The sequence below is a fragment of the Rhineura floridana genome, chromosome 1 (genome assembly GCF_030035675.1).
Source record: "Rhineura floridana isolate rRhiFlo1 chromosome 1, rRhiFlo1.hap2, whole genome shotgun sequence".
NCBI lineage: Eukaryota > Metazoa > Chordata > Lepidosauria > Squamata > Rhineuridae > Rhineura > Rhineura floridana.
Window position 1 is genome coordinate 74,406,093 of NC_084480.1, and position 16,953 is coordinate 74,423,045.

At 39.4% G+C, this 16,953-nt stretch overlaps 2 protein-coding genes across 6 annotated transcripts in view; one reads left to right on the forward strand and one right to left on the reverse strand.

Moving 5' to 3' along the window:
* Window positions 1-10,736, forward strand: part of DCP2 (decapping mRNA 2) — a 30,614-nt gene extending 19,878 nt beyond the window's left edge. The window contains exons 9-11 of the mRNA XM_061624216.1: window positions 76-177; window positions 3,249-3,300; window positions 5,505-10,736. Of these exons, the coding sequence (XP_061480200.1) occupies window positions 76-177; window positions 3,249-3,300; window positions 5,505-5,662 (312 nt within the window). The 3' untranslated portion in view covers window positions 5,663-10,736. The remainder of the gene's footprint in view (window positions 1-75; window positions 178-3,248; window positions 3,301-5,504) is intronic.
* Window positions 10,737-12,870: 2,134 nt separating this feature from the next.
* The window catches only part of MCC (MCC regulator of WNT signaling pathway), a 387,038-nt gene continuing 382,955 nt past the window's right edge, over window positions 12,871-16,953 (reverse strand). For all 5 annotated transcript variants that reach the window (XM_061624167.1, XM_061624176.1, XM_061624184.1 and 2 more), the window contains one exon: window positions 12,871-16,770. In XM_061624167.1, coding sequence (XP_061480151.1) covers window positions 16,590-16,770 — 181 coding nt within the window. In that variant the 3' untranslated portion in view covers window positions 12,871-16,589. The remainder of the gene's footprint in view (window positions 16,771-16,953) is intronic.

Consider the following 16,953-nt stretch of genomic DNA (forward strand, 5'->3'; position numbering starts at 1 on the left):
TTAATATATGTATAAGCATACAGTATGGATCATTAACTGCAGTTCCTTCTTTTTCTTTGTGTGGGTTTGGCTCAGAACCCACGTAGCAATGGTAGAAAGCAATATCAAGACACTCCCAATCAAAAGAAGAGAACTAATGGAGTCCAAAGTCAGCCAGCTAAACAGAACCAAACTTTGGTAAGTTGGTCAGTGGTAAATAAAAACAGCAAAGAACGTTGAATGGTGAGCAGGCTGTAGAATCATAGAGGGCATCAAGAACATGGTAGTGATAATTGGAGCTACACATTAAGGGTGCCCTCACAGCACAGACATTGGGAAATTCCTTTCAACTGCTTTGGCTATAATTCACTAATAGGCAAAACCCCCTTGCGGTTTAAGAATGTACCTATAGCCTACAGATATTTCTATCAAACTTTAAAAAGCAGGGAAATTGGGCAGCTATAGTAAATGCACCAGGGGAGCAGACTGACCTCCTCTCTGAGATATTGTACTGCCCTACAAATTTGTCAAAATGCAAACACAATTTGAGTTGGTCTTTCACAGTCCAATCCACTTCCTGTGCGGATTAGAAGAATTTGGTAACCTGTGCCTCTGAGCATATGGTGAGTGGTGGTGCCATCTCCAAAGATGGAGAATTAGATTTTTGTATGTTTGTTGGTGTTCTTTTTACTTTGCTTCTTTCCTGTGTTACTACTGTTTCTACAGAGAATCTAACTTAGAAAAGTATATATGTCTCATTATTCATCCCCTAGAAATCTGTGTCAGGAGCAGATTGGGTGGGTGGACACTGGGCAGAGGGAAAGCCCCTTTCCTTTCCAGAAGGAAAATATTGTGAACAGGGTTTCCCTCACCTTTTTATTCTACAGCAGACAAATGTAGTCTCCCACCCAAATTTAAACCAAAGCTTTCCCAGGCTACATCCACACCAGACATTTATTCCACTTTAAACTGTCATGGCTTTCCCCAAAGAATCCTGGGAATTGTAGTTTGTGAAGGGTGCTGAGAGTTATTAGGTGACCCCTATTCCCCTCACAGAGCTACAATCCCCAGAATTCTCTAAGAAGAGGGGATGACTGTTCAACTGCTCTGGCTACAGCAGTTCTGTAGGGGAATAGGAGTCTCTGAACAACTTTCAGCAACCTTCACAAACTACACTTCCCAGGATTCTTTGGGGGAAGCCATGAATGTTTAAAGTGGAAAAAATATCTGGTATGGGTGGGGCCCCGATTAGCCAATCTGTTAGTCCGGCTTTTAGAACACTGACAGTTGGTTCTTACTGAGTATGCCTGCACTATCATAAATGTCAATGTTAAATTTCTTTAATTAATTAAAAATCAACTATGCATTTTTTAAAACTTTTAAACTGCAGAAGATGAAGGTCAGAGTATGGAGCAAAGTCAGCAATAGGATTACAGGTCTCTGTGAACATGGCTGAAGTTTAATTAATTTCAACAAATTTTGAGATCACTGACAGAAAAAAGTCCAGCAGGGGTCTGTTTTTCCCCCTGCTTTACACTTTGAACTCTCGGTTCTCTCTGAGTATTTTGTGTATCGCCATGAAAACTTAAAGGGTTGTTAAGCGTGTTTCTGAGTTCAGGACTGTAAGGTTTTAAAGGTTTTGGTTTGAAATGAGTTTATGGGAAGCAGCAGAATGGCATGGAGGGGTATTTTCAATTTAACATTGCAGAATGTGAAAAATCCATGCTGGCTATAATATACAGCCACTCTTGTGGCTGTATAAACATGGCCTGTGATTTATAAGTCAGATATGTATACTCAGCTTAGGGCAGGCTATGGACAAATAAAATGTTAGCCTGGACACTGACTCAGCTTCTGAACTTTTGCTGCTGCTTCTGAGGCCTGTCCAATTTTTGGCTGGGTTTGAAGGGCAAGAAGGGAAGAGTTTCCTCTCCTAACTTTCTCTGGATACATCCAGGTGTGGTTGAGGAGAATATCTTATGCTGTACAGCAGTTGCTGTGTTTGACTGCGGCTCTTGTTAGACTGCTGCTCAAAAATAATCCTATTGGAGGATAGCAAAAGTTGTTAGGGAAAGGTTAGTGGCTGTGTTAGCTAGGAAAGGTGGCAAAGTAAAAGGGGTAGAGTGGACAGGATGAGTTGCCAGAGGACATAGGCCCGCGTTCAGATTTCTGTACGTGGTGAAAGGCTCCTGGGTTGTGTTAATCCTGCCGTAGTCTGGCCTGCAGAAGAGATTCTTCTTTTCAGGCTTCAAGACATCACAACCTAATTCATTATTCTGAAAAATCTGCCTGGTAGAGACATCTCCCTTCCCTTCTCCCCGATGCATATTGCTGATGCCAGTGGTGGCCTAGGTGCTGGAGATGTGCTGCTCAAGTTCAGGAAAAGGCTCCACACAGTTTACCATTTCCTCTCCCAGTCACATGCAGTGCCTGAGGGAGCATGAATGGCAGAACCTAATGGAGGCAGTGGCCTGTGAATACCCACATTACAAGAGAGCCAAAGGGATCACGGACTAGATAAGAGGGAGAGGGGCTTCTGCTGGGAGGGAGGCCAGGAGGAGCAGTAGAGGGGAAGAGACCGCTTAAAGTTGTTGGAGTAAAGGAGGAGAAGCAGCCGCGGCAGCTGTCCTGTGAGGTGGTGGTAGCACAATGCAGTCCTGGTGGAAGTATATGGATCCTTGAAAAGGTGCTCTGGCTGCAAAGTGGAGCTGCGAAAGAAGCTGAGCCCTTGTGGCTGATGCGAAGTCGTAAGAGGGGGAGAGAGCCAGCAGGAGTTGGGACTGTTTCAGAGGAATGGATGGTGCCTTGAGGCGGTGGTCTGTATGTCGATGTGAGGAACTTTAGCTTAGGTACAGGTCTCTGTCTCAGAGCAATGTTTTTAAAACAGCCTCTGCTGTGTCTTTGCTTGCTACTCGTAATTTTTTGTCTTATCTCCTTACGTTTGTTTAGCGAAAAAGTCCAGTAAGTAAGTGGAATAATAAAGCTCTTAGAGCAGTCAAAGTTAACCACTTGACACATTTATTTTCATGGGAAAGATTTGAGCCCATGTTTGACTCTCCCATTGAAATAAAAAGATATGTTGTGTTTAACTATGGCTGGATTGTCCCTGTTAGTCAGTCAGTCAGTCAATCTTTATTGCGGTCATTGACCAAAACACAAATAAATACAAAAAATATCTCTACGAACAAAAGATAAAATATTAAAATATTAAAAGCTTGTGTCCCTGTTATGTTTTGAGAGATTAGTAACACAGTTATCTTCTCAATCAGAAATGTGAGAAGAAATTACACCCAAGAAGACTTCAAGATAATTTTGAAACAGGTAATTTTATTTATTTATTTATTTATTACTAGATTTATATCCTGCCCTTCCTCCTAATGAGCCCAGGGTGGCATTTTTCTGCAGAAGGTGGGCAGAGAGGAAATGTAATAGTAATTTTGTTTACTATTACTTTGTTTTCATATGCTAATTTCTGAAGGTAACCTATATAGTGGTTATTTTTAGTGTGTACTGTAAGTTGTATATTGAGCAACAAAAGGCAGCCTGGTTTAGCTATAGTTGTTTCAAGCCACTTAACCATGGTTTATAGGGTCAAGAACTAGCCATGGGTGCAGATTCAGGCTGATATCATGACTTATTTGAAGGACAGCCCAACTGGAAAATTACTGTTTAATCCATGCTTGCTAACCAGGATGTGAGACATCTTGATTTCTTATCTTAGTTCAGCATTTCTCAAACTGTGTCCCGTGGAACCCTGGGTTCCACGTGAAAGAAAAAGTTGTAATGGCGGGAAAGCACACACAATGTGTGATTTCCATTACATTTTACCCCTTAGACCAGCTGAAAATTGCTGAGGGCCTTGGCAGACCACTTAATGATTTTTCTGCCAGTTGTAGCAATTGTAATGCAGTGTGAGAGATGCTGTTGGTTTGTTAACTGTATCTTTATTGCTTCTTTTATTTCTTATATTGCATTTTTGTATTGTATTGCAATTTGCATTCCATCAACAAGCTGTAATGCAATAAATTACAATATCAGGAATAAAATAAGCAATAAAATACAATTAAAAATCAATATGAATATTTAATATGGACATGCCATGGGCCACCTGAATGAAGCTTGCAGACCACTGGTGGCCCATGGACAACAGTTTGGGAACTTCTGAGCTGGAGCCATGAAGATTAAATGCACTACTCAAGCAATTGTCCTGGGAATCCCTTCCCTTCTTGCTTCACTTTCTAAGGGTTAAGTCTCAGTAGTGGCCAGTGGCGTGGGCATACATTGCAGGGGTGGGGCGAGCCAGTGGGCAGATTGGTGAGGAGCAAGTGCAGCAGTGGAGCTCATCTGAGACTCCCGCAGCTTCCCACTGCCTGTCTTCTTGGTGTGGGGCAGCCAGGTTCCCCACTCTGCCTCTATTGCCCTGCTGCAGGCTTAAAAATGTGCTGTTCAAGCACTTGTCCGGGGAATCTCTTGCCCCCTTTCTTAGCACCTTCCATTGAGCTGCAGCCTGGTGGCAAGGGTTAATTATGCTCTTCCTTTAATGAGATAAAAACTCTCTGATAAGAGCTGAAGCCTTAAAAACGAGAAACAAAACAAAGGCTTTTCCCATCAGAGGAGAGCAGGAGACTGATGGCAAGGTTTTCCAGAGTTGCTGCTTTTAAACATTCCGGGTGGCTCTGCCTTGCTTTCTCTCCCGGTAATCAACTCCCTCCCTTTTTAAAAACACAACTCATTTTACAAGATTTTAACTGCAAGGGTTCTGCCAAAGTTTTCTTTAAAGTGGGAGGTCCCATCGCTGGTTGAGAACCACTGTCTTAGTTGGTAGATAGGGATTAAACTACAATTTAAACTGGGATGGGGAACCTTTTTTCTACCCAAAGCTGCATTTTGTAATGTGTTAAGGGATACTTGCTTGTAGCAGACAGAGCCAGAGTGCCCCCCCTTTTCTCTCAAGATTATCACCATCCCACACCTTCGTTGTGAAAGAGAGGGTGGTGGTGATTGTTATCTTAATGTAGTATCATCACTACCCTTCTCTCTCTCACGCACATACACTCCACTCTCGTACATGTGTGCAGCCATGCACATCCATTCACACACACTTTTTTCCCTCAGCCTAATTGCTACACCCCATGGGAGATTCTTACTAGGGTCCCATCATGTGAGCCTTGTCTCCCTGAGTGCTGTGTTCAAATCTCTTCATGTGTTGGGACACAGTAGGAGTGGGCGGAACTTCAGAGGAGAGGACAGTGTGCTGGTTGGAGTAGCCCTGCAGGCCAGATCCAGCCAATGGGGTGTTGCTTTTCTATCCCTGATTTAAACAATCCTGTAATATCCCAGCCCCATAATACCTGTCCAAATTGGCAGATGCTTGTTCTCAGAATGATGAAGCCAGATTTATTGTCCCAAGATAGATAGATCTAAGCTAGGCCCAGTCGGTAGCAGAGATGGAGCTAATCAGAATAATAAGATTATTTGATTTGTTATTGCCATTGCTACATATTTGTTTTATCTTTTTAATCCAGAAGCAGCCTATGACATGTGCTGTGGCAGTGAAGACCAGCTCCTAGAACATGGACAATCAATGTCATGCAATGGCCATTGCAAATTCACTTTCTCCTCGAGAGCTTTTCTGAGTTTCAAGTTTGACCATGATGCTGTAATGAAAAGTTTTGACCTTTGATGCTTGTTCATTTACACAAGTCTGCCAGAGACGTGGCCTAGAGCAGCTTTCTTAAATCCAGCCTCTACCCTTTCTCAGGTTTTAAAGCAATGCAGGGACCTAGCAATTGGCTGGAAGGCTTTGTTCTCATTGCAATATGGAAGTGACACCACAGTGTTGCACTTTAAATGCAGTATAACTTTTACCTGCAAACGAAAAAAAATGCTTTCCCATGTTTCATTTGCTAGTTCCTAACTATGCATTAGAGGGCATTTTTCATTTGTTTTTCTGTGTGTTTAGATTTCAGAGAAGTATTTTAGCCTTAGTGATGAACTTAACCTCTTCTGTGTTTAGATTTGCTCTGATGTACAATAATACTTTTGCTTGAGATAGGTTGCAACACGGTGGCAACCCACATGAAACTTCTGAGGACACGAGTGTTTTGTATTCTGGATATTGTTAGACCTTTTATGACTTTGTATGCAAAAAGACGTGTTTTTGCTAGTTCAGAATCCTTCTGCCTTGGATCTTCTGACTTTTGAAACCAATTTCTTCTTTTGACCTCTCTTTTTGCACTGTACTGGATTAAAAAAAAAGACATGTTTTAAAATTGTATTAATGACATGAAAAGCTGAACTCTACTCAATGATTGACTTACCATCCCCAGCAGGATACAGTGGTGATATTCAGCCATGGTGAACTTGTTTTGTGTGTGTTGATTTTGTTGTTTCTCTCCTTTTGGAAGAATTGCAACTACTTTGAATATGCAGCATGAAAAATGTGCATTTGGGAAGATAATTTTAGTGTACAGAACAAAAACTAACCTTTTAAGGTACTGTACAGGGAGAACTCAGAGCATGTTCAAATGGCATGTGACACAGATACGATTTTTGTAATTGTATTGTTTTGTAATACCCTTTATTTTGACTATCTGATTTAACATTGAGTTTGGAGTCAAAGCAGTAGCTGCAAATGCACACAGCTACAACAGTTTAATGTGAAAACAATTACATCAAGGAATGTAAGAGGAATTTTCAACTCTACACATCTTAAATATAATAGACTAAGCCATCTTAAAAAAAATGTAAGTGGTTTACAGAATAACCCCGTCCAACTGTGCAGAAGGCATGACACTTATAGAGCTGCTGCTGAATTTCATGGTCTCTCTCCATGCCTTGCCTGTACCTTGGCACTGTGAACTGACAGTCTGTAATAAGTATTTCAGATCTCTACAATCTGAACCAGGTGGGCTTTAAGTTTGAGTTGGGGAACAGAGTAAACCTTTTCTGTGTTTCCATAGTGACATGAAGCACATCCTATTCTTCTGCAAAACCTGTACAATCTCCCTTGCTCAAGGACAGTTCTGGAAACTTTACATATAACTACTATGTTGCAAGTCTCCTTTGTAGCTGGGGAAGAGGCTCAAATTAATTTCTAACTAAATCCAGTTTTATTTACTGGCCCTTTTAAAAAATTGTTGCGTGACAGACTTGCCTTGTAGTTACATGCCTGCTAGCCCCATCCAGAATCTATTCAAATCAGTGAATTCATTGAATCAGTTGATTTGTTAAGATAGTTGAAGGGCTGGTGATGGAGCCACAACTTTTCCTGTTCATCTCTATTTAGCAGGGAGATCTTTGGTCAGTATTTAGTGCAGATTGACTTTTTAACAATAAAAGTGCCTAACTTGCCAACTTCTCATTCATTGCAAATTGCATTTTCGGACTGCTTGTGCCAATCTTCTGATGTGTAGCTTGATTTCCAAGGAATGTTACTGTTTATGCTGCTTCCTTTTTGGTGCACCATTGATAAATAAGAGGAACTCTGGCACAGTTACGTGAATTTCAAATATAAAATGGATTCTCTTCTGACAAACTCTTAAGTAGCTGTACTAGCAGTTTGACAAAATCTCTGAAGTGAAATAACTTTGTATTAAAGAGTGTGCAAGTTGTGCCCTAACTTCTGGATATATTAACTCCCATCTTGCAATTCTTCAGCAAAGACAGTGTCGGGCTTCTTCATGGAGAGCTACTCAGAAGCTATAGAAGACTAGCAGGTTTGATAAATCTAGCCTTAAAATGGGTTGCAAAGAAACATGGTAAATATGCAATAATTTTCACTTTTACAAGATACCATGTTTCATAAAGTTGTGTTCCTTAATTTTATTGTTATCATGGCTTAGATTATGGAGATGACTGCTTTCTAGACTAGGTTCCTGGGTATCCTGCACTGTGAACATTTCAGATTGTTCACTTTGTATGGTATGGATGTCTTGTTTTGCTTGCAAAGTGTTTAAATGAATCATTTTATGCATGTGTATTCCAAAGTCCAGGCATATATGGTTTACATAATTTCTGTAAAGCAATGAAGAACAGGCAATTTGGTATCTGTAATGAATTTTTGTTTCTCTGTGGGCATTTTAAAAGATGGGAATAAATGATATGTGAATGGATTTGAGATTATCTTGAGAGATCTCACTGCTTGAATAGTGGCTGCTGGTCTCATAAGTTTTAGAAAGAGACATTGCAAGCCTTTCTGTCTGCAGCACCTAACTGAATTGTGTTCCTTGTTTGACCCTTTTGAGGTCAAATTATTTCTGCTACAAAAGCAAAAAATGCTCAGCAGGCAAAAGCCTTTAAACAGGATTCTTAGGACTGCAATACTGACTTTCTAGGACAGTGGCTTTGTATATATGTGTGTGTGTGCCTCTGAGTTGTTTAGATCTTTTTTATAACTATGGCTACACTGTTAGGATTTTTTATGTGGCTTATGAAGTCTGTTGTTTCCATTAGACTTGCATGCAATTGAAAGCTTTTGTATTCAATTCCTTTTCAGAAAGCAGAATTGAGGTGAAATCAACATTTAGCTGTGCTTCACTTTTGGAGGGATTAAGGTAGCCTTTAGGCTCAAACATTTGCCTGCTGGTGTTAGCACTTTGCTTTTCAGAATTGTAATACTGAATACTGCTATACAGCTGTTGCAAAAGTCCCTTTGATTTCTGTTGAATTTGGGACCTGTTCACATGGCTGTAAACATTGGCTGGCTGCAGAAAAAGCACATGAAAGTTCTGCATGGTAGCCCTTTGCCCATATCAAGCTATGTATATGTAACTGCTACTGCATACTAGTGCTAGACAGATTCCTGACAAAGTCCTTAGAGCAGTTTCTGACAAGCCCTTTGATGTAGAAGTGACAGGTGGTACAAGTGCCTCCTTCCTGTTCCATCATTTCTGTCTCATCGGACATAGGATATTTGCATTGCCTCTGCCTGGAAGCAGTGTTAAGTCAGAGATCACTCTCGGTTACGAGTCCGGGAGCTTTTCTAGCTGACTAGGCAGAGTTTATGCATGTTCCTGTGCAGCCCAAGCATGCTGAGCACAGCTGTTCTTGTAATTTAAGTGTGGAATTCAATGTTCTGCTCACATTTCTTTACACTAGAGTATTTATATGTGACAATTTACTGTGCACTGTGAAGGCATCCTTACAGAAAAACTGCCTATTACTGAAATTTTGGTATGCTCTTTAAACATTTGTAGCTGAAAGTTGAACAGGCTTAAAACTATGTATCTGCTGTAAGCACTGATTGATGCAATATGTCTTGTATGCTTATCTTCAGCATGCATTTCACTGTTACTTTGATTAAGATAACCTACTTAGGAAGAACAATAAAAAAATACATGAAGGTTCTTAATTTGACGTCTTCAGGATCATAACATTCTGACTAGTTTTGAACTCCTCAGCCAGTTTTTAAAATCTGTATATTTAATATTTTTTTACAAGAATCCAAAGAGCCACACAGCTTGTTCTGTGCACTTAAGCAGGCTTTGGACTTTTTTATGCAGTAGCACTCCATGCTACATAGCAAATAACTGTTTTTCAAATGGGGAAAGTGAACAATTTTTTTGCAGGGGTCATACCAGCCCTTGGGCATGCTGAAAGCAACTCTTTAGGTTCTTGCTGCTGTGGTGTGAATAACAAAACTAAATGAACTACTTGGTGTTAAATATTAGAACTGTACTTGGAAACTATGTATAGTTACTGTTATGAAATGAGTCTTCCTAGAGCTTCGCTGCTATTAAAATGATTACACAAGGTAAAAACCCACCCATGTTCAGTTTAATAATTGTGCATATAGGCATTTACAAAAAAAGATGTTTTCTCAGCTATGAAGTTTATTAAATGGACCAATGTTATAAAAGTGACATTGAAATTGTGTGGTTGATGAATTATTCTTTACATTTGAACTATTTAATGGAACTTAACATTGTAAATGGTCTCTAACTGAAATAAACTTTAGCAGGCTGCAAATGTATGTTTAAACGGGATTGTTCACTGCTAAGTTGTGTGAAAAATGGCATGGCTGCAGAAGGGTGTGCATTTGGTAATGATCTCATTTGACAACTTGTATTATTCACAATGCTTTAATATACAGGGGTTAAGCAGCCTAGCTTTAAACCTAGAGAAATCCTGGGTAAACTTTGAGAAGATGTGTAAGATTGATAATAGCATAGTCATTCTTTAGATTTGAAGTTAATTTCCTCTGCTTAAATTTGTGAGAGCAAGAAAGTTTGGTCTAAATGGGGTGGGGTGGGGAGCAATGGACTAGGTATTCGGTGTGTATTTCTTGCTTTATTTGTTAAAGGAGAAAGTAGGTACAACTTTTTCATTTGTTGGGTAAGTTTAAACTGAGGTTGATCTGTTAGGTGCTAAGAAAGCTAATGTGTTCATTTTTGTATGTTCATTGAGCAGTTTGTTTTTGCTTTTAAATACTGCTTTTATATTATAAAATGCTTACTAATAAGATATTAAGTTTTAGACTTCTGGATAACTGTAATACCTTGAAATGTGAATACTGTTTTGAACTGCAAAATACAGCTGGGCCATGGCTAACACACTGACATGTTGCAACTAGCATTGACCTAGGTGGAAGCAGTATCAATGTGAATTGTGAAGAGAGAGAAGCATTGGTTAAAAATTGTGGCGTTGCACTTGGAGCCCCCCAAAAGAGAACAGAACATAAAAGAATTCTGTCATGTGAGCTTTGTACTGAGTATGTGTACAGTTCATCTATTTGTTATTAAAACAGTTAATTTTTACATGTGTTTTTCATGTAAACAAATGGGAAGCCCTTTAATGTGCAGTGCTGGGAAATATTTGCACAGTATTATATACAAAACAAAAAAATAGTAACAGGAGATCATTCTCCTGTCCTGGAAGCAGAGATTGCTGTGTAAGCTTTGATTTTAAAAAAAGAAAAACACAAAGTGGGCCATAAGCCTGAAGGTTTAATGATTTTTAACAGTAGAAATTTATTCAGAATATAAGAACATTTGTAAAAGTATTATAAATGCCTCTGTATAAATAAATGCAGTTTGTACAAGTCTATATCAAATAAAACAAAGTAGCTATTTTACAGCACCTGAAGAACTAAAGCACTTTGAAAAAAACCCAATGAAAATTGTAGTTTTCAGTGAAAAATGCCACTATAAACAGCAGAACACTGACGTTTAATGCAAAATTAGATGTGCTTTGTAAATAACATTACATTCAAGCTGGTGTAAAAGGTTTTTATACCTTAACTGGAAAATAACAGGTTTAGAACATGTTCCATGCAACGTATAAACTCATCAACTTCTAGAAACCTGTTCTAGTAATACAACTTAACATGTCACATTTAGACTAAAATGACTGAATAGCTGACTAGATCTGTCATTAAAACAAATTTTCCACTTAACACAATTTAATGGATAGTTTTGGAAGTTTTGTTTAGCATGATATTATAGCACACACATCGTGTCAGGTCATTGCCTGATGTCTTAGGCACAGAGATGGTTTTCAAAACAGTTGCATAACAGTTTTTGGTATTTACGCTGCTGTTGAGTGGTAGTATCAGATTTATGATATCAAACTAAACACCTTGAAGTCTAGACTGGTGGTAGAGATGTCCATGTCTTAGTCTGCCATTATAGCTGCTGATTATGTTTCCTGAGGTGAAGTGACTGCTTGTTGAAGTAAGCATTCTTGGTAGGGTAAACCACTCACCGCCACAGACACACATAAAAACTTAGAATTAATAGGCCACTCTCCTGTAGTGCCTTTGGAGGAGCAGCTGGTTTGTTTTATTTTTAACACACTTAGAAAGGTTGTTTGAGAACTGCTAAACTGCTGCTTCATACAAGTGCTTTAAATAACATTCCTGCAGTATTTTACTGAAACATGGATCTACATCTTCGTGCCAATCATCTGTATATAAGTGGGAGGAAGGAAAACAGTTCTTATTTTTCTCCACCTTACCCCAACCAAGTGATTAACACTTGTAGTGCAAACAGTGCTGGCTATTCAAACACGGCTACACTCCATTCCTGCAAGCAGAAGTTGTGACTACATCACTTGTTTGCATGCATCAGTTCAACAGAAATGCATACATGACAACAATCTGTGTCTTGCCATATGCTAGATTAGGGCAATTCTTCCTTCATTTCAAGTTTATGGGGAAATGCTGGTTATCTTCCAAAATGATATCTACAGAAAACCAACTGGTCTAGAATATCTAGATTAGATGGTAACATTCCTAGAAGTAGAAGAAGAACTCAAGAAAATTTAGTAAGTTAGTAGGCAAATGTCTTGCCAATAAACATAGCTCAACCTCTGGGCATTTAATATTCAAAACCCTTTGAGTCCAATAAACAATTTGTGGATAGTACATGGTTGGAGAGAAAGCTGGAACTGGCAAAATGGGAATTTGGTCTTATGAATTAACTTCTGATCAGCAAACAGCAAGGGCTAACTTCTGTGGCAGGAACCACAGCAATAAAACTTGGCATGGTGAAAAAAGCCTAGAAGATGCCCCAAAGCATGAAGAAAAAAACCCCCAAACCTGGAAAAACCTTGAGGATGGCAGAAGGGAGCTCTCAGTCCTTTGTAACATGTACTGTGGGGTGTCCCTAAAAATATCCACATTCACTGATCAGAGTTGATGTCCCTGTTCCATTCTTATTCAGCAAGTAGGCAGCAAAGCAGTGGGAAATAAGATATAAGAAAAAACAACTTGGAGAACTGCAGAGGAACATAAAAATGCTATAAATAACTGATGTAGTGCTTCACACCTGCGCTTTAAGCATCTGTATTCAAGGATATCCACCCCCAAGCACTGAATAGCTTGTTTAATCAGAACGGATGGCTCTGTAAGACCTTTGAGCACTAAAGACTGGAAAACTGGATAGTGGGAGGATAAAAAATGTCCCATACTGTGCAGATGATGGACTGAAAAACAGTTTTGGGCCTCCTTGGATGTGATAGAAGAAAATACTTTTTAAAAGTATTTTGTCTCTGATGCTGAAGCCTAACTGGAGGAGGACCAGAATATTCAGAACTGAAATCCAAGTGAAAGAGATTCTTTTGTTCCTGCACTATCACGCAAATCTTTCACATCATTTCATAGATATTCATAGAAGACAATACACCAAGATGATCCATAGCACAGCTGCCAAATAGCATAGAAGGTGTCACTGCTCAGCCTTTAAGCATGCAATTATAGCTATGTTGTATCTGGGTGAAGGACTAGTTTCTACCCCAGGTGCTTGAATTTGGGTGGCAGTGGCCATAGATGAAAGGCCTTGCTGCACCTGAAGTTGGCACCAAGGCTGCCTGAACCAGCATAGAGCCATATTTTTTACTTCTACATACAGAGCTCTCACTGTGGATGCTCTTGTTAAGAGAGTAGAGAGGAAAGGCATAAAGGATTCTGTGCGACCAAACAACCAAGAGCACATTTGCTGCCTTCTCTTCAGCTAGCTAAAAGAATTGGAACATAATTTCTGATGAATGAAAGCAAGATGTTATAGCATGTGCAAGATGCTCACTCTGGCTCAATTCAGGTATTGCAGCAAGCGATGAAGTGACCGAGGAATTGTTTGAGCTTCCAAACATTTAAGCAAGTCACAGTTTTGAGCTATTTATTTGGTTTTGTTTTCAAATTTCCTTTCTATGGGACAGCTAACTCCTGAGGTGTAGTTAAGGCTATAACTCTAGTTTGATGTGATATCTGAATTAAATTGTTGCCTCCATCAACAGAGCAAATTACTGTGAAGATGAGATCTACTGAAACACTTTGCTTATTCAAGATGCACTGCTAGCTTTTACATTGTTAACTTTACTGACATTTCAACAGGTCATTATAGTTGCTTTACAGAAGTATTTGCCTTTGTGCTTGATCCTTGTCTGTCTGTGGAACACTAACTTTCAGACTTCAGCTTTCCTTATAATGGCAGCATATCTAACTAAGATTTTGTTTGATTTCAAAGGTGCATTAGGGCTCTAGGATTGGAAGAGCATCCAGACAGGGTAGCAGTAAAGCTTTTCTGATAGGAACTATAAATAAGCCTTATAGGAGGAACAATATAGTCACTGATAGAATGCTGGAGATTTGTAAGTGATGAAAAGGATAATTGAGACATCAGGAATGCACATAATCAATTGCTTCCTTGCACATTATTATCACAAATAAAGAAATTAAGCTTTCATTAATTTGAACAAACACTAACTGCTATTGCTTAAATTGAGGCCACTAAATCAAACCAAATGATGAAGAATCTGAAGTAATGCAAGGGACTTATGAACTTTAAAATGGGAATGAGTAACCTGTATTTTAAAAAGTTAACTTGCAGACCACCACTTCTGCTGAATGATGGCAAAAAGAGCAAAATATGTGAACCAGTCAGTGTTATACAGCACCCTCTCCAAATCTCAATTGTGATGGCATTACTTTGTTCATTTGGAGAAACAGTCTTGCTGTGGTTGAGTTTTGATAAGAAATTCCAATTTACTTAGGATGAAGAGCAAAGGATGACCAATATTGCCCACCTATACTATGAAAGTTTGCCATAAGGACAGATGTGCTGCATCAGAAAATAACAATTAGCAGAAAGACAGACAACAAATCAAGTATAAATGAATTAAACATGCATTACTTAAATTATTTTTCACATATTTGTTTCAAATGTACACTTCCTGAAAGCTAAACCTTAAAAGATACTGACAGACAAAACACCCCATTGACATTTTTCCTTAGTTTGAAAGCAGATAAAATGCTACAACATAGAAGAGGCACAGCAGCAAAAGCCCAAAATCTGCCCAGAAAAGCACCCAAGATCAGCTACAGTGAAATATATGGAAGAACACTAGAAGATCTTAGGTCTGTTGGCTTTATCAGAAGTGTTTAGCGAATCAGTACAAGGGGAAAAAAAAATCTAACAGCACATTTTTCTCCCTTGATTTCCAGACGGCAATCTATTGTTCATCTAATCTGCTTCTTTTGATGCCACCAGTGAGTTATTGCTGCATTTATGACTAAAGAAGAATATAAAGAACTGGCTAAATTTAGTAAGAGACATGCTAGCCTCTGTTTAATCTTTAAAACAAAGGCAAATATTTTTTAGGGTAGCCTCCTGCTCCATTCCTGTTGATATCTATCTGTCCACTCAGCCCTATAAAACACAGGATTGAGTGGACAGAACTAGCACTATATCTGGGCCCTTTGCAAGTGACTCCACACCACAACTTTTTAGGGAGCTTATCTACATTCATTTGATTAGGAACATTCCTTATAACCAAACTGATTTTCAGGCTTTCAAGCTGAAGTGAACTTGATGATTTGATCAGTTTGACACTGTACAGGAATTGCATCTAGTCAGTTTTAGGGAAATTTTGCCAAAAATGTACTCTTTCGTCCCACCTCGCACAACAGCCCCTCAAAACCATTTGTTGAAAAACAAAAGGTAAATGGTGTCTTGTGATATAGTTTTGCCACAGTGTCCAGTGTTGTAAAATGTATAGTTGCTACAATGTAATGTACCCTCTTATGAATAACGTGTACCAACGTTTAGTAATTAGGGTGGTTATTCTCAGAATATAGATTACATTCCCTTGACATACAAAATTTCAGGAAATGGCAAGTTTATCAGATTTGATATACCAGTGTATCTTTAGGGCACTTTCAAAACGTGACTGATTGCCCAGCAACAGTAGCAACAAACAGGAACTGGTATATAAAAATATACCATAGAAGAAGCACCAATAATTCCACCTGGTTTTGAGATCCAGTCATTGGAGTTCCTGTGTTGATCCTGCCAATACATTTGGACTAGAAGAGGTTGAAACAGCACAGTTCCCAAGTAAATTGGAGGATGTCAGGCACTGAGCCAGCATACTAAAAAATGTGAGTTTTAAAGCACCTTTGCATAACCTCTTGAAACAGCCTGTGGATGCAATTGCATGGCCACTTCCCATTTAAATACTCACTTAGCAGCATTAACTGCATGCATGCAGAGCTAATTGGCTCCAGCCACCTGGAGAGGTAAGAGTTCCCATGCTTCCTTCGATGCCTGGCACTCTTGCAGGTGTGTGGTGGTGTTGCTTGGTTTGATCTGTAGCAGCAATCTGGCTACAAATAAATGACTAACTGTCCCCCTAGGAAGTGCCTTAGCATTTCCACTGAAGAGAAGCAGGGTGAGAATGTCAGGAAAGAGGTAGAGGAGATGGGTTGGAGAGCAATGCAACCGTTCATCTTGAGCCCCCTGGCTCACAGGGGCTCATTTTAAAACATTCCCTCAAAAATGCAATGGACACAGAGTGCTTGATGCCTAAGAACAGAAGAGTGTTCCTGACCTAAAAACTTGGGAGGAAGAAAAAAGGGAAATAGTAAATAAAAAAACAATTACACGGAGCCTTGATAAACAGGTACATTAACCATTAGGCACCATCTGATTATGCACAGCCATCCAAAACTGCATTTCATTTTTTGGCTCCTCCTTGTGGCTATGTATTTTCAAAGCCATAACCTCTCTTTGAGGCACTAACCACCGTGTCCACCACCTAAACAAGTATTTCAAGGAGTCAAATTTGCAATGGCACATAAGATTCTTACTGTTTACAAAAACCTTCCCCTCTGCTCAAAGTGATGTTTCATTAGTATGGGGTCTCGAGTTCTCCTCTTCCAGCAAAGCAATCCTTTGTTTGAGCATCCTCACTTGTGTCTCGTGCCTTTCAACCATAGCCATCATTTGGGATTCCAGTTTCTTCAGCTTGTTTTGATGCTTCTTCTTTGCTTTCTCATAGGCGGCCACAAGGTTACTGTTGGAAACAAGCAGCAAGAGAAGGTCATTCAAGGGTATTCTTGTGAAAACTTCAAACTCACATCTTAGAGCTAGATTTTTCTGTTATTTGCTGGATAGTGTAGCCCCTGCTTCTCGCCCGAGTTGGCCATGCAGCTCTTATGAGCAGGGAGAGGATTTTACAGCTTTCAGTGCTTCTTTG